Source organism: Agelaius phoeniceus, chromosome 11, assembly GCF_051311805.1.
Source record: "Agelaius phoeniceus isolate bAgePho1 chromosome 11, bAgePho1.hap1, whole genome shotgun sequence".
Taxonomy (NCBI): Eukaryota; Metazoa; Chordata; class Aves; order Passeriformes; family Icteridae; genus Agelaius; species Agelaius phoeniceus.
Window position 1 is genome coordinate 9,442,733 of NC_135275.1, and position 17,596 is coordinate 9,460,328.

General features: G+C 42.0%; 1 protein-coding gene across 6 annotated transcripts in view; it reads left to right on the forward strand.

Moving 5' to 3' along the window:
* Positions 1-462: 462 nt before the first annotated feature.
* Positions 463-17,596, forward strand: part of CACNA1D (calcium voltage-gated channel subunit alpha1 D) — a 169,190-nt gene continuing 152,056 nt past the window's right edge. For 5 of the 6 annotated variants that reach the window (XM_077184753.1, XM_077184757.1, XM_077184754.1 and 2 more), the window contains exons 1-3: positions 464-837; positions 2,942-3,260; positions 5,682-5,787. In XM_077184753.1, the coding sequence (XP_077040868.1) occupies positions 801-837; positions 2,942-3,260; positions 5,682-5,787 (462 nt within the window). In that variant the 5' untranslated portion in view covers positions 464-800. Of the gene's footprint in view, positions 838-2,941; positions 3,261-5,681; positions 5,788-17,596 lie in introns of all 6 variants that reach the window. The other variant, XM_077184756.1, reaches the window with a different exon arrangement.

Genomic DNA, 17,596 nt, shown 5'->3' on the forward strand with positions numbered 1-17,596 from the left:
GTTGGGATAACTCGGGACTTTTCCTGGAGGTGAGGGCAGAGGGTGCGGGCAGGGACGGAGCGGCCGAGGAGCTCTGAGCCGCCAGGAGCGGGGCGCGGTGCCCGGAGCGCGGGGACAGGGAGACGCTAAAGCCGCTGTCGCCGCGGTCGGTGCCCCGGGCGCTGTCGCTGTCCCTGCCCTGGGCACGGGGCTGGGGAAGGCCAGGGGCCCCGGGAGCAGGTGCGGCGGTGACGGGGCTCAGGTGGCGGCGGGCGCGGCTCTGTCGGCGGTGCCGGAGCTCCGGGCGGGCGGAGCGGCCCCGCGCCCCCGCCCGGCCGCAGCAGCAGGTGTCGGTGGCGGCGGTGGCAGCAGCGAGGGAGTTAAAGCCCGCGGCGGCGGGAGGAGGGGGGACTGCGAGCGAGCGGGCGGGCGGCGGCAGCGGCGGCGGGAGGAGGGGGCCGAGGCGGAGCAGGCGGCGGCGGGAGGAGGGGGACCGGGGAGCAGGCAGCAGCGGCAGGAGGGGACCGAGGAGCCGGCGGCGGCAGCAGCAGCCGGGTTGCTAGGGATGGAGAGATCCCGTGTCACCCGGATGTGAGTGTCATGTTGGCCCAAACTCGGAGGGATTTGGCAGCGGCGAAGCAGCAGCGGCAGGAGGAGGAGGAGCAGCAGCAGCCCCTCGCACGTCTCTAGTCACTACCATGGGGGTCGGGTAGCGGGTAGCGCAGGGGCAGCGCGCACCTGGCTCGGGGTGGGGTTGGGGGGCGTCTCTGCCCTTTTTTCTTTTTTCATTTTCCTCTCACACGCTGGAGAAAGTGAGAAAAATGCACCAGCAGCCGCAGCCCGAGCAGCACCCTGAAGGTAAGAGCCGGGGCGCCCACCAAGGGCAGCGGCGTGCTTGGGGCTGAGGGGAGGGTGGGGGCGGGGGAGGATTTATGAGGGATTTGGGAGTCGGGGATTGGGGGGATTAGGGAAGGGGTTGAGGATGGGGTCGGTTTGGGATGGGAAAGGAATGAGCGGCTGTGTTCGAGGAGGGACCGCGAAGGGCAGGGGCTGAGGCGAAGGCGGGACAAGGTGCTGCCCTCGGCGTGTGACCAGCGTGCGAGTGCATTTATGCGCGTCTGTCCCTTGTCCTGGGGCCATTAATATCAGCTGCCGGAGGACGCGGCTGGGGCTGCGTTTGCCTCATCCGTGTGTACCTGGGGCTGAACCTGGCCGGAGTCGCGGCTCCCGGAGGCTGCCCCGGGCCGGGCGGGAGGGCGGCGGGGCCGAGGGCAGGGCGGCGGGCGCGATGCGCTCGGCCCCTGCCCGGCGGGGCGCACGGGGGCGAGACGCGGGGCTCCGCGCCGCTAATCCGCTCCGCCGACGGGCTCCGGCGCTGCCACAGCCCCCGCTGTTGTTTATAAATGATTCCTCCCTCCTCAATCAGCAGCAAGTTTGTGTTGCCCCCGAGGAACGCAGTCACCCGGGCTTTGTTTCCCTTTCGAGCATCCATTTAAAAAGACGATGGCTATATAGATAGATGAGTAGGTGGGTGGTTTATTTGCGCCGAGCCACGTTTCATGGCATCCCGAAGGGCAGGCGGAAGGCGGGGGAGATGGCTGTGCCATTGCATTTATATCTGGGGGAGGGAAAAAAAAAAAAAAAAAAAAGAGGGGGCGGGAGGGGAAGCAGGGATGCTTTGGGAAAATGTTGGAGGTAGCTGTGCCACCTTTGCCCCCGCGGCGGCTCTGCCCCCCGTGTCACCCAGCTGTTGATGCGCCGCCGCTGGCCAGCGCTCGCCGCGCCGGTGCCGCTCCCCGCGGCAGCTCCGTGGGGGCCCCGCCGTGACCCCCCCACTCCCCGCCGCCATCCCGGGGAGCCATCTTAGGGCATTTGCATCTTAGGGCTCCCGCGCCCCCGGAGCGGGGGCCGGCGCCGGCCTCGGCCGCGTTCGCGGCGCTCCCGTGGTCTGTGCCCCCCGTCTGGAGCGGGAGGGCTGCGCTTTCCCTGTCTCTCCGCTGCTTGACGGGGAGAGATTTTTCCTCCCCTGCCTGGGTAGATCGGTTTCACAGTCATCCCTGTTGCCTGCCCGAATTCCCAGCACGTATATTGTGCCGTTCCTCCATTTTTTTCCCCACCCAGGCATCAAGTTTTGAATCGCGCTCAGGAGCCTCTCCTTCCTACAGGTGCATGTAGGAGTAGACTGTTGCGCTAGTCAAAGAGCTCGCGAGGAAGGATCCTTGCGAGGAGGTGGTGTTTTGCCTCTTTGCTGTCATCTGCATAAAGAGCACTCGTTTATTATTTGGAAGGTGCAGTTTGTTTTTTAAATTCTCATCAAGAAGCAAAACCCAACACCATCCTTTTACAGAACCAGAGCTTATCCTTTTACAATGGGTCCGTGGTTGTGATTCCTTGTGCACAAGACAGCAGAGCTTTGTGAACGTGTTTATCACAGACAGTATTGGATCTTCACTTGTGGGAGGCATCCACGCATTTTTCTTTGAGAATGCAAAGCAGGGCAAGATTTAACTTGCTTACAGAACTTCCCCCTCTACCTTGCTGCTTATTCTTAATTGAACAATGTGTAAGAATTTGGAACAACTATTCTTTTGACCAAAATAAATTGAGAGAGTAGTAAATGCAAAGGTGCTACAGCAAACTTGATCTTAAAGGGTGGGTATGGTTTACTGAATAAACACAACGACAGGAAGGCTTCTATCCAGTTAGACATTGTAAGTGGAAGAATCAAAATGAGAAGTGCTTGTGTGTCAATATTTAGATCAATCTTGAAGTTGTAAAACTGATTCCCAAGCATATTTTCTACTGTTCAATTGCACATACCACAGCACAAGTGTATGTATATGTATCTGTGTATGTAATGCAAACATCATGCTGCCAGGAGGTCTTAGAACAATCTTTTTGTATTGGAGCCATTTTAGTGTAAAGCAATTATAACCAGTACTTTTTTTCTTTTGTCCCACAGAGGTGAACTATGCAAGTAGCACCAGGATTCCTCTCCCTGGTGACGGACCAGCTATTCAGTCAAACAGTTCAGCACCATCCAAGCAAACTGTTCTATCTTGGCAAGCTGCAATCGATGCTGCTAGACAAGCAAAGGCTGCCCAAAACATGAGTACCACCACAGCCCAGCCTGTAGGATCTCTGTCCCAAAGAAAACGCCAGCAATATGCCAAGAGCAAAAAACAGGGTAATACGTCCAATAGTCGGCCACCCCGTGCCCTTTTCTGTTTATCCCTCAACAATCCAATACGAAGAGCCTGCATTAGTCTAGTAGAATGGAAGTATCCTTTCTTGCAGTTGGCTTTTTAAATGGCTTTCTTACATTTTCTGATCATATAAAGGGGATTGTTTTATAGGCTCTCTTGGAGCATCACAACTTACATGTTACATCACTTGCATGTGTGGGTAACTGTCATTAATGTCAATGGGAGTTAATTTGGCTTCAGTTGCTGTTAAAGATAGTCTCTTGTGTCATATTGACACAGAATATCATTTACTGAAGTAGGCAGCTCGGAGTCAGAGGAGAGCTCATAGCTGTTCTTTTTTTCTGGGAGAGGTTGAGGAACATTTTCAAGCTAACATCATATTCCAGCAAAATCTCTGCATTGCATTTTTGCCTTTCCAAATAAGGAAGAATGGATGGGAATGTATTTAGCCATCCAGTGTTAGGGAGATGGCCAAAGATGTCAAACCTATATCTTCCATATTGCAATTTGGGGTACTGCCATTAGGGCAAATGAGTCAGATGTAGAAATCTTTTTAAAAAGATTGTTTTCCCAATACTAGAAGAAGGGAATATTTTTACTTAAGCCAAGGGACTGTTCTAAGTACACACCAGTGTCTGAAATACAATAATCTTCTGAGCTTGTACAACTTATGTCTCCCACCAAACGTATTTGGAATCATGTTCATCTGGATGGGAGAGCAGAGATGCTGCCTTGTGTTCATGATGGCCTGTGTGATGGGAAATCCTTTAGTTCAGTGGTTATGATGTGGAAATATGTGCATTTCTCTGGCAGAATGGATAGTGTGTTGGTTTAGTGTATTATTTAATTACCAAGAAAAGCTTTGAAATAGAAAATAGTTTTGCTGGGGTACAAGGAGAAAAATGTTAGCATATTAGCCATGGCAACATCCCTGTAATGGGAAACAGCTGTTCAAGACAGTAGATTACTGAAGTAAAACTCAATTTGTTACTATAAACAGAACAGCCAACCTGGCAATAAGAGCTGTTACTCATTGGTGCTTCTCAGTTCTTTGTACAAAATTCAATTGCAAATTAAAGATAGTGAAATGGCTTCTTCTTTCATTTAAACTGGTAGAAGTCCAACTAATTTCAGTAAATTGGCCTCTCCTTGGCTAAGGTCAGGTAAATGAAATTACTATGGATCTGGAGTGGAATAACTCAGCGAGAATTTGTCCCAGCAGCACCACATCATAAAACAAGATTGTCAGTCTTGTGATGGTATCCAGGCTGGAAAATGCTGTTCTAACTTTATTTTGTACACAATGTAGCAGCTGTTCACGTTGATCTGCTTTGTAGACATAAAAGTGGCCCTCAAGATGACAAATTTTTAATAGGCCAGCAAACAAAATGTAACACACCTTTAGGACATATGGGCTTTGCAGGACTTTCTTTTTCCCCCTATTTTTTCCCAGGGAAATTTTTAAACTGACAAAAATATGCTTTTGAATATATTTAGTACTCTTACCCCCAGTCTTTTATTGGACTCTTATGGAAGCATATCCAGAAGTTGTGCATCAAAGGATGCCAAAAATTGTAGCTGAGGTCCAAGCAGTTATTTTCCAAGCTCCCACAGATGGGCTCATCTTGGTACCTCCGTGTTCCTGGTCATTGAGAACAGTAAAATATCTTGTGAGAAAGGAAAATCAATGATGAACTGAAGGATGAACTTCATATCATGAATTTTAAGAAAAGGAAGGCATTTTTTTTCTGGAAGACAGAAGGAATCTCCAGGTTCCCACTGCTGTTGCCCAGCCCTAGTATAGAAAGCAGAGCTGCAGTCCATGCTGTTGTCAGTGTGGAAGTCTGTAGCCTCTCTTTGTGTGGCTGCCAAGCCAGCCATATTCTATCTCTATTATATTCTATTTTCTACTCAACTCACCTAATCTTTCATCTGGCTTGGCCAAAGCCAGGGTTCAGGAATACAACTGTGAGAGACGTGGAGTGGCTCAGAAATTTCCTGTGTCAAGTGCACAGCTTTCTAGCTCTCCTGTAAGAGAACAGTTGTGGTTTTCTGGCAATCTTTCCCATATCCTGCTATGAACTCTATTTCCAATGGTTTTCCTCCTTTGGACAAATGTATATTTATGAAACCTTTATATAAGGATGGAAGAGCTCCATGAGTATTCCTTGCCCATTATGATGACCTGCATGTAGATTTAAGAGTGGATAATTATATTCATCTTTGGAATTTAATGTAAAGTGCTCTGTGACAGCATGAGTAATAGTTTTCACTCTTCTCAAAAGGAAGAGGACGTTGAAGGATCATTGTGATGGAAAATAATATGGTATATATAGTGCTATAACTAAAGGTGATGGAGTGTTTGTCAGAGTTATCAGTCAAAAGATTGCCTTAAAGCAAAGACTTGCTTTACCATTGTTGATGCTGGAATGGAGAACTAGACTTAAAAGTTTGCAGAAACTCCTAAGTCACGAGTTCCTTAACGAGATTTTCCAGACCATTTGACATATTTATACTACTGTCTATTTTTGCCAATTGTGTGGCCTTAGCTGTTTACATCCCATTCCCAGAAGATGATTCTAATTCAACTAATCATAATTTGGTAAGTAATCTTGATTTTTTTGTTTGCTGTGCTTTTAACGTGATTAACTGCTAGTATTTGAGATTTCAGCAAATATAGGTAATTTCAGCAAAAGAATTTGGTATATATGTATTATACAAAATGTATTTGGAATTGCTTTGTGTTCCACCCCCCCCTCCCCCAGTATTACATGTTACTTTGTCATATGTTCAAAATTAGGCTTTTTATCAGTAAAATTCTTTGGAAAGAAATGTGCATTAATATGCTGTGTATCTCCATATATTTGTGTGGCAAAAAAGTTTTAATTTGTTTCTTTGCTCATATTATTACATACATTTACTAGCTGTTACTGTTTCTGGCACTTGTTTCAGACTTGAAGGTTTACTGCCTTTCCTAGTGTACTTGTCTACTCTGTTTGCAGTTTTTAATGGTGTCATTTGGCTGTTTATTTTACTGGGTATTTTAATGTTTAATGAGAGGATGGTGGGAGATTTTGCATTAATACATTTTAAAGTGATAGGAACATCAATGTGAATTTTCAAAGCAGTCACTGCTGGTATAAATGATCTTTCAAAAAAAGGATGGTATTGCAGTAAGTGGTGTGTAGAGATGTATTTCTTTGGTTGAAAATAGTATACTAGGGTTGTACTTGAAAAGATAAAATGGAAACTAATTTTTTAAAATTCTCTAAAACTTATAAAGGCTGTCAAGGGTAATATTGAATTACATTGTAATGATTTTGTTGTTTATATGAAGTTCCATCTTGAAATAGTAGAGTGGTTTTGTGCTCTCATAATCTGCATGTGACTCTTTGGATGGGAAAGGAAATTCATGAAATAAAGAACTGGGTACCAAGAAGTAGATAATTTTGTATTCATTTACCTGGAAAATTAGGGTTGATATGAGCTCTTCTATTTTATGAACATATTTGGGTAATTTGTGGTGTGTATATGTTTATTTTTCTAGAAGTAATTACTTTGTGCAGATGACTTTTTAATTGCAATTAAGTAAATATGGACAATAAAAATTGCTGATGAAAGGCAGAATAATTCAGGTCAGTGTAAAGAAAGAGTTATGCAGCTGTGTATCCAGCCAACCAACAGATTTTCTTTCTTTTCCCCTGAGAAATTCAGGGCAAAAATCTCCATAGCTGTCAGTCCACCCCGAGATCTGCTAATAACCAATTTCAGAAAGCATTACATGAAAAGGGTAAAGTAGTTCTTGTGTCAGAGGCTAATCATTTTGAAAAATGTTTCTAGCATTAGTTTTGTTAGGTTACTGTCTGGTGTTTCTGAGCCAATTTCAATTCTACAATGTGCTAATGTTTAGAAGGACAATGGACATTTTCATCCCTGCTGACTTCCCTTTTTCTTATTTGATGTGGCCAGTCTAGTCTAAGGAATAATTGGTGTCTTTTTTTTTCTTGTAGTAAGAGATTCTTAAACTTTCTTGATTTCAAGTAGAAGGGCTCTTGAACCCCTCCAATTATCTGTATGTAAAGTTTAGTTGGCCATTAAGTGATCTCAAATTCTCATTTAAATTTGCATCCTGTTTATCCTGAACTTGGGTCTTTGCACTAAGTTTGCTCAAAGAGCAGCATTTATACTGGCCATGTACTTTGAGCTGCTGGGACAGATTTAAAGTCAATAAGGGAGCACACAGACAGATCCTGTGTGTTTAGTCTAATAAAATAAATAGTTCTGGAATGAGCAGCATTGGCTTTTTCTATGACTGGGGTTCTCTACCATGAAATATGTTACCCAGTGGTCTGGGTCCATGTCTCTCTTCTGGAATTTCACTGACAATTTTCCTTGATGGGTGTGGATTCCAGTGCACTGTGAGGGAATACAGGAGAAGAGCTGAGTGAGAAATCTTCAGGCTTGCTTGGGAGCCTGCTGGATCCTGTGTTTCCTGCTGCTTGAGGTGCTTGTGTCAATAAGTGCTGGAGAGAGGACAGTCTTACAATGGGAATAGGGATTATTCTGTTAATAATGTTCAGACCTTTCCTCTGGTTTGTGAACAGGCCAAATATTAATCATCATTGAACCTTTGACAGGATTTTGGCTCCCCTGGTCCTGCTAGGAGACCCCACTTTGGCTCTAATTCAAGTTCATAAATTTTAGTTTGCATATGGATATTATATCTGGCTTGGTTCTCTCAATGCTGCTACATTGAATTGAATAGATGAATTGCTTTCCATCAGCTAGCTGCACTGGCTCCATTTGTTTTTTTACATTTGTAAACAGAAAATGAAGTATTTATACATGTGGGGTTTTTCTATGAACATGAAATAGACATAATTTGTAATCAGCCTCAGGGAAAACCAGTGTTCCACTGGTAAATGGGAACTAGAAATGTAAACTTGTTCATTTCTGGTTGGGCTCAAGAGAAGGTAAATATGAGAATCTGAGCTGGCCAAGTGTTCATCCTTTATGACTTGGAAAGTTTGCAGTGGCAACCTCAGTGCGGGATGCATGTGCAGAGCAGGTGTTCCCTCCTCTCTGTGGTGGGAGGGAAAAGGCAGAGCCTGTTTGATGGAGTTTCCAAGAGTTGTAAAAGAAACCTGAGAGGGTTTCTGAGTCTGTCTTTGCCTGTGGCTGAGCCAGTGAAACACTGGCCCTGTATCAACCACCCAAACTCTGGTTGTGTGAGCCATGTTCTCCCTTTCTCATTAATGTCTCCAACACCAAGTCACTTAAATGTTGCAGCAGTAATGGCAAAATGAATTTTAGAACCAAATATATAACAAACATTGTAAGAAACATGTATATGTGTCTTAAGAGAAATAGTGAATCAAATGCATCTTTATGTATTTTTTAAAAATAGGCTGTATCTTAGGTATCATTTATTCTTGGAAATGAATCTATCTTTAATCCTAAATATCTTAAGATAAAGGTCTGTGAGAGGGTTCCAAACCCTTCCTTTTGGAACAGTAGACTATTTATAGAAAACTGGTGGTGCAAGGATGGTTCCACTGTGTGTTTCTGTGTTGGTCACTTGTCTTGGATTTGCAAGCTGTGATTACTGATGTTTTTGTGACAGAGCCAGCAGCATGCTATGAGATATTTATGATAATTTGGGGAAGCAACAGAAGGTTTTTTCAGTATATTGGTGACTGAGCTAAGCAGATGGTAATGGTAAGGAGTCCCTTTCATTATTAGTTTTTTTTTAATATGTTTGTGTTCTGAATGTACAAGTTCTGGTTTGTGTTTGGCCTTTTTGCCTGGGATCAAGGGTGCAGTACAGTTACCTCCTTCCTCAGGGGATTCATGGTCATACTCTGCCAGGCTAGAGGTGTGAGTAGTGGGTGATACAAGGCAATGCATTCAAACAAAGCAGAAGTGCAGAATCAAATTCAGACTGGGCTGTGCTTGACCACTTGCCAAGGGTTACAGTCCTGTGTTCTATGGGAAATTTTGTGTAATCCTTTGTCTAAAACACCTTGATGTGTGTTTGATGTGTGCCAGGAGAGGAAGGAGAAAGGGATCCTCTTTTTGGTGTTTTAGCTGGAGTAGTTCTCTCATGGCTGTGTGTATTGCATGGACTGCAGCACAGAGTGATGAACTTAAGCCTCAATTCTACTTCATCAATAATTAGTCTCTTATCACTGAGTGTACTGACAGAATTGGCCCTGTTCTTCTCCAAGTAGATGGCTGAAAGTATTATGGAACTGAGAAGTTTTCTGTTAGAGCAGGGGCAATGTACTTTGGGATGAAATCCTGCTTCATAATTTAAGGTAGTTTCTTTCATCTGCTTTCAGAAGTTTCAGGTGATCTGAACTTTCCATGCTTAATTGAGCTCTTCTTTTTGGAAGTGTTTCTTGTCTAAGCTTGATAAGAAACAGTTTCAAGCAGGAAGGGCTTCCTGTGTATATATTTTATTTCTGTTTCTGTCTTTTCCTTTATTCCTCATCTGTGCTATGTTATTTCCCTTCATGTCTCTTGTCTTTAACTTCCCACTCATTTCTTTCCTGTTATCTTTTTGCCTTTACCCCCTGGCTTCCCTCTGTGTTTTCTCTTCTGTTTGTCCTCTTGTGCAGCATGCTTTTCTCTATCTCCTTCTCCCACCTCAATTTGTCTTCCTGGTGTCATCCTGCTGTCCCATGTTCTGTTCTGTGCTTTGCCTCCTGCTGCCTTTCCTATTGCCCAACTTGCACTTCTTTCTTTATCATGTGCAGGCAGATCAGCACCCTACAATGGATTTTGGGCCTGGTCAAGACATTGTTGGTTATTCTTTTTCTTTCCTTTCTTTTAATAATATGAACAGTCAGAAGGCATCCATCCATCCAGAGTTGCTGGAAATGACACCCCTGAAGTCTGAGTTGAATTTTTGGTTGCACTGTGTCTCTTGTGTCTAAACCCCCAAGGTTTGTGTGGTGACAATCTGTTCTACTTGAGCAGAGATTGGCAGCAGAGTCAGGGGTGGGAGACCCAGCTGTGTACATGACAGCAAATTGCCAAAGTCCCATGAGGAAAGGACTTGCCTGTAGTGCACAAAGGGCCCCTAATGTTGATGACAGATCTCTGTACCCCTGATAAGAGGATTTTTCAGCCTGGTCTGAGTGCCACTGTCAGTGGGGAAGCCTCTGAGGGAGGCCATGTCTCTCTCAGCCTGTGCTGGCAGGGCAGTGCTGATGCTCCTGGATGCCTCTTCTTTATCCCGAGGCCTGGGAGAGCCTTGGTGGGGGACACTGCTGGAGAAAGGCAATGTTTGTGTCCTACTTTCAGGCCAAGATTTCCTCTGTAAGGAGCTTTATGGGGCTCTTTGAGTCCCTTCAGCAGGAGGAAAGCCAGTGTTGTGCCTTCAATGTAGGGCACAGCAGGAGAGTGCTCTGAGGAGAACCGGGTGAACTCTTGACTTAGAGGTGTCAAGCTTCCTGTCCTTATCTCATTAGCAACTCGATGACTCATTCAGTTCTGGGGCCACATGACTAATTAATCCATCCATTGAAAAGGTTGTTGGTTTTTACGTGGCACCCAGTTGTCCTTTATAAGGAGATTATCTGAAAATATTGTTGTAGAATTCTATAAATTTTAATCTCATTTAGTAAATAATTCTAAAAATTTTTTGTTTAATTGCTAAGTGCTCAATGTTGCATCTTAGAAGGATTTCTGTGTTTATCTACTGTCTTTGCCATGTTTACTTTTTCAGTTCAAGGGTCTTTAAGGCCTGGCTCTCTTTCCACTCACTTAGAGAAATCTTCCAATCTAAATAACTTTCTGATATTGTGTTTCTGATATTTTTCTATCTTTGGATTCTTAGCTAATGCACTCTCCTAATGTCCCTGTTAGCTGGCATCAAAGTCACCCAAGTAAACTTTTGAGGAAAGATGCAAGATAATTTGGACTCTACTGAAAATACTTCACTTTGGTTGGGAAAACATAGTGGAGACCTTAGAATGACTTATGTACACTTAGCCAAGCTACCCATACTAAAGATACCAGATTAATTTGTTGTAAGAGAAAATATCATTAAGTTTTATCTGAAAAAGATTAAAAAATGTGGGATCTAATTGTAACTGATACACCACAGGAATTTTATATTGTGCCTTGATTTGAGTCAATGAAATGTATTTATGTGTCTGTGTATGAATAGGAGGGGCCCATGAGAAAGTCATTGGCTCAATTTTGAAAAAAAAAAATCCCCACACATTTAATTAAAATAGGAGACTTGGGTAGTTTTTTTGTCTATATGCATATGCTCTGAGGGATAGTTCTGATAATGTTTTTTGCTATTTTTCATGTACATTGATACCCTGACATGTATTTTCTTGTTCAAAAACCCATTAAATAACTATTTAACTAGAAGAACAACATGCCTTATCTCTCTGAAAATGAATAATAAAATTATTTCATGGTTATTAGGTGAAAGAGAGTGCATCAGTAACCTTTGCACATTTGCAAGAATTTCTCAAGAGATGACATTTCTGCAAGGGGATTATAAAAAAATATTGTAATTTAGTACTCATCCCTATCTCCTATTTCAATTCTTTGTTTAATATTACTGTTAGCTCAAAACTTCAGTAACATGCATTAACTAATGATTATCGATTACTTTGATTTTTCAACGCGGATTTTGAATTTAGGAATTCTTTTTTCCTTTGTGTTGCAATGCACACCTCTGCAAAACAGATGAAAATTGTGAGTTAGAGTTTCAGTCCCACTTTATCCTGCAGTAAGTTCTGTGCACTGTCTGTGCTGCACTACCCCAGTAATGTGACATAGCTCTTGAGTTTTTCTGGTGAATGTAATTGCATGTGTCAAGTCCATCCCTTGCTGTGAATGAAACAGAAATTATATTTCACTCTGGTGTAGGAAGAGAGACATTCCCAAAGGAAAGCTGTGACCAGGATGACTGGCAATTTCCAAATGGCAGAAAGGGCATTTTTGTTTGTAGAGGTGTGGGAGTCACACAGTCAAGTCCTTGTTCCTGTTCAGTTTATTTTGTGTGTCCCAGTACAACTTCATCTGTGCTGAAGCAGCTGATCCTAAAATGTCTGTTTGGAGTATAAGGGTATGTGAAGATCTGCAGTTTGGTGTTATAGATTCCAGGTAATGACACTACAAATTTTTTTTTTTTTTTCGATATGCAAGGCAGAGCTTCTCTGTTGTCCAGACCAGAAGGTCTTACAAAAAGATGTACTTAATCATTCCCATTTGAAAGGAAATGTTTTTTCCATGTTCAAAGTGGCAAGCTTGTTCCTGTGGGGAATTCCTGCAAAGGGCTTGTCCCTCCTTCAAGAGGTTTGCTGGTAGTGCACTGCTGGCAAGCTGCCTGGGGAGAGAGCATGCACAGAAAGGGCTCTTCGGCTATTATAGCCTAAAGTCAGTCCCCAGACAGAATAGTGCTGCACTGGTAGAGAAAACTCTTTTTTGGGTTTCTCTATGTGGAGAGCAGTGTTTCCCCACTCGCTTTTTTCCCTTACTCCCTGCTTGATGAAGATATGTCTGTGAAATATTTAAGTATAGACTGATTGTAATAAAAGTAAACCTGTTAATTTAAAAATATAGAACAATCATATTAGTTACTGTATCATTTGAGTGGCCAGTGGGGAAAGTAGTTAGATTTGGTATTAAAATAGCTATAATTGAAATATAAATTAAGCATTTAAGATGAGTGGGGGAAGTCTGTACTTTATATGCAAACTGTTGAAGTAGAGTAAAAGTAGATTTTGAAATACTCTGAAAAAACCCATGAAAAATCCTGGTGATAAAACTATTTTCCTGACTTTTACGTAAAGCATGTGAATTTCTTGTTTACTCCAATATTGGGTATGTAAACCTAACAAAACACTAGTTATGGTTTTGTTCCTTGACAACAGCTGCTATGCTAAAGGAAACCCTGAAAGTTGTTTCTGGAAGTTTTACTCAAAACCAGAACACCATAAAACTGAGAAGCTTTCCATGTTGCCATGAATTAATGCCACACCAAATGCAGGTTGCCATAAATATTACTTGGATTTTTTCTATAAACCCTGTTTTAAAACTCTAGGTTGTGCAGAGTTTGGGTGTTTACTTTCTTTTAAAAAGATGTTCAGATCAGATGTATCTTAGGCTTTGAGAACTGTGCTTGTTTTTAGCATGGTTTGGGTGTGAGTGCTGTGTCTTGGAATACCAGAGTTGGAACCCATGGTTTTTCAAGGGCTGGTCAAGGATGGCTTGCTTAATTGGAGCAGAACTGGAATAATTGTGTGCTTTTAGAAAGCTGGTCCCTGAGTATTTCAAAAGATTCATGTAGCTGTTAAATCAACTGAAATGCAGTTTCTAATCTGGTGAGCTTTAATGACAAACTGTTTTTGGTCATGGTTAATTGAATGTGTGATTTGGTTTGCTATTCATTTTGCAAGAACTCAGATTTGTTTATCCTTCTGTCATGCACCAAAACCTTTCTTTTGCAGGGCCATCTGTAAGAATAGGGCCACAATGAAAGGTTAAATGAATATATAGTGATAATGGGAGAATATTAATTAGGATGGAAGTGATTTTTTTTTTTTTTGTTTTGGACATTGTGTAATCATTTGTGATAACATTTTCATTTAATGAATTGCAAATTGAATATCATTGTATTTCCTCCCCACTGCCTGCTTCAGAAGAGATTGAGACTTGAGTGTTGCTTCTGCTTCTATAAGATTTACTTGGTAAAGCCAATTAGCCACTTAGAATTGTTTGTGATCCTTTTCATGGTTATTTTTATGAAGAAAAGGGCTTTTAGAGCTCCTTTGGTTTTTTGAAGAATTCTTTGATGGCACAGTGTGGTATTTCTCAGAAATGCAGGTGCTTGGTTTCAGCATTTGAAGCAAACTTTAGATAAAGGTTTGAAATGTATGCTCAGAATTCTGTGATTTTTCAATAAGTCAGCATGGCTGACTATGATGCATAATTTGACTTTTCAGTATTTTTAGGGATTAATTAAACTTTGAAATGATAGGCAGATTGAGTTGCATGGGTTTGTTTAGTTCTGAATCAAGATTTTTTTTCCCCACCCTTCTTAAAAGTTATTGTGCCAGTATATTTTTTGTTTAGATGCATGGCTAGAAGTTTGGGCAGTGTCTAAGTCTGTTGCTGTTACAATTTCTTTCACCCTGATCATTATTCAAGGGGGTAGAGAGCTGTTACCAGTTTGCATTCTTGTAGAATTCTTCCTTTGGGTGATGCTCTTATTAAGGACCTGAACCTTGCTATTTGTTAGTGTGGTAAATCAGACAATACAAGCCATGGTCTGTGAGGGTTGGTAAAGGTGAAGGGACCACAGTTGACAAAGAACCTGCAGAAGCTCAGAATTTCGTCTTCAGATTTATTTTTGTTGCAAATTTTCCAGTAATTAAGATACATCAAATATTAGTTTGAGGGAAATAGTTCAGCCTGAAGATTAATTTGCCCAGTTGTTTTAGTTGTCCTTTTCTCTTGTGATACAAGCCAGGTGATATGTTGGGTTTAATCACACCTGACAGGTTTTGTATGTTGTGCTGAGCTACCAGGCAGCATTTCAGTAAAATCTTGTGGGAGATCCAGTGGCACAAAGGAGCCCACAGAGCTGCTTACATTTGTTCAGCATAAAGGAAATCTCTTACAGGGTAAGAATATGAGCATGAGAAGTGTTTGTTAATAAGGTTCAGTAGTTTAATTATTGTACTTTTCTGGGTTGCTGACGGTGGCTGCAGAGTGCAGCAGCCTCCAGCAAGACGGCATCTTCTGCAGCTCAGCTAATCAGACAAATGCAGTCCTTCCAAGGAGCTGAGTAGCAAATACCCCAAAGCTCTATTATGTTTATCAGACATTTTGTTAGTGCAGTTTCCACTCTGTTGGGTTTATTATGATGCCATTACTGGTTTTTTTTTCATGTATTTATCCAGAATCCTTTAAAACACATAGCAATGTTGTGTGGCATTAACGTTATTCATCATAAATGATATTTAAGTGATTATATGCTTATTTTCATCACAAGAATACTTAGTAGTTCTGAGTTCAAGTAACTTTATATCATATTGTATTTGCTATAGAAAAGGAAAAATCTGAAAGAAAGCAACCCACAAAATTACATACCTCTTGTATGTTTATTAAAATAAGGTCTCAAAATCTCATGATGTGACTAACTTCAGAAAAATGAAATGAAATATTCAGTGATAAAAAGGAACAAGGTTTAACTGAACTGTACCTATAAATCTCATGGTATTAAATGATGCTTCCATGTTTGAAAGTTAGAGATGAATAGTTCCAGGTACAAAGTCTGTGACTGGCTCTGTTGGTCCTGTTGAGGTGGTGGAGCTGCTCTCATTCTCAAGGCATAGTGTGGACCAGAAAGCTTCTCTCTGTTCTAGTACCAAGCTGAATGGTACTTAAAATGTTTTACATCTTTTCTTTAGTATAATTAAATCTCATTGAAGTGAGAGTCACTAAACCATGTTTTTGGCAAAGGCCATGTTGTTTTGCTGTGTGTCTGTTTGGTCACAGGGGTGTTGGTGCAAGCCCACCTTAAGCCAGGCACGTGTGCCTTCTGCATTCCTAATGCCATAAGAGGACCTTACCCTGAACTCAAACTTGCTGGAGGCTTTGCAGTCTTAACAACCCCAGTTAATGCAGATTGAGCCCAGACCTGGCCTGTCAGCACAGGTTAGACTTGTGACTTTTTTGTAAAGGACTTGGTCTCCTGTTGTGGGACTGCTTCCCACATCTCTGTTTTCCCTGAGCACTGCATGGCTCAGAGTGTATCAGTGTGGATGGAAAATGCATGGGCTGCTGATTTAGCCTCAGCTTCTGAGAGCATCTGATTTCTACCAAATAAAGCAGAAACAAACAATTCCAAGTTATTTTTATATGATATTTGAGAAAAGGGAGAGGAACTTTGTGTTTCCTCTTTCCCCCACATGCAGGCCACTTGTCATCCCAAAACTCAGTCAATGGCAGGCTGAAGGGATCAGGCTTTATTAATTTTCATGCTTACAGAACTGGTTGTTTTCTTTAAAAGGAGCACTGGACTATGTGGGCTAAGAAAGTCAACTGGCTTGGTGCTATAAGGGAAAAGGGTAAGAGAACATAGGTAAGACTTTAGCCAAGAACTTCAGGGATGAGCACTGAATGTTTTAGTTTGCCCTGAACTTCTTGGTATTCTTGGACAGGATATTTATCTTTTTAGAATTTTAGTTTCCTGCCTATAAAATAGCTTTCTGCTTTAAAAGGTTGTCGAAAGGAAAAGTAAATTTGAGGCTGTGAAAGATCCAGATATGGTAAATAGTGTTTGTATAGAGAGTGGAATGATATCTAGGGAATTCTCTTAAAGCAGTTCCTTTGTCTTTATCTGGAAATGGTTTGGCTGACGTTCTGGTGAGTGCTTCTGGAGAATTTTGTTGTTAGAATCTATATTTTAAATTTGAGTACGTAGAGTGTTTTGGCAGCAAATTTTGGCGAAGAAAAAGTGATTGGTAGTGGCAATATGGGAACAGAAGGAACAGCCACTGTTCCCATAGTGATACAGCAGAAGCAGTGACATTTAGGTAAACAGCAGTAGGACAGGAAATTTGGGGGAGTTAATGTTAGATGTCTCAGAAGATACAGTAAGCTTCCAGGCAGAGTCTCATGTGTATCTGGAAATGCTAATGTTAAGCCTCTATTTGCTATATTGGTGGCAAAAGCACCCCTCAGTATTTAATTGGGAAGTTCAGTGATTTCTTGAACAGGTGATCTGTCAATGAAGCCAAGGCAGGCTGCACCCCATTCAGCAGAAATTGCACATGACCAAAGAAAAGGTGATAATTTGAGTGTTAAAAAGGATGGGAGCTGTCCAGCTGGTGGGAATGGTACCACTGAAGGTGTTTTTAAATTGCAAGATTCTGTCTTCAGAAATGTTTGAATTCTGCATTTCATCACTTAGCAATAAAAAGATAGAATGACAACCTTGGCTTAGGTTGGAAGGGACCTTAAAGATGTCCCAATGTCCCTTGTGGTAGATCAGGTTGCTCAGAGCCCCATCCCACCTGTCCTTAAACACTTCCAGGGATGGGGAATAAACAGTAATGTTATACTATTTGAATATAACAGAATAAATAGTAATGTTATATTATTTGATATATTGCTTTGTGGAATACTACTAAAGCTGGGAAATACTTGACTGTTGTATTTCATAACTATGAAATAATGAAATGGCACTGAATTTGCCTTTACAGAAGTACAAAACTTCTAATATTCTTAGTAAAAAATTTCACTTCTAGTACAGAACAAAGTTTGCATGTAGGTAATTCAGTCTTTGGATTTGGGATCTTTGGAGTTCAGATTTTTTTATTTTTTTTGGGAGATAGATATTTGTCATGTGAAGAGGATTTATTCTTTAGAAGAGA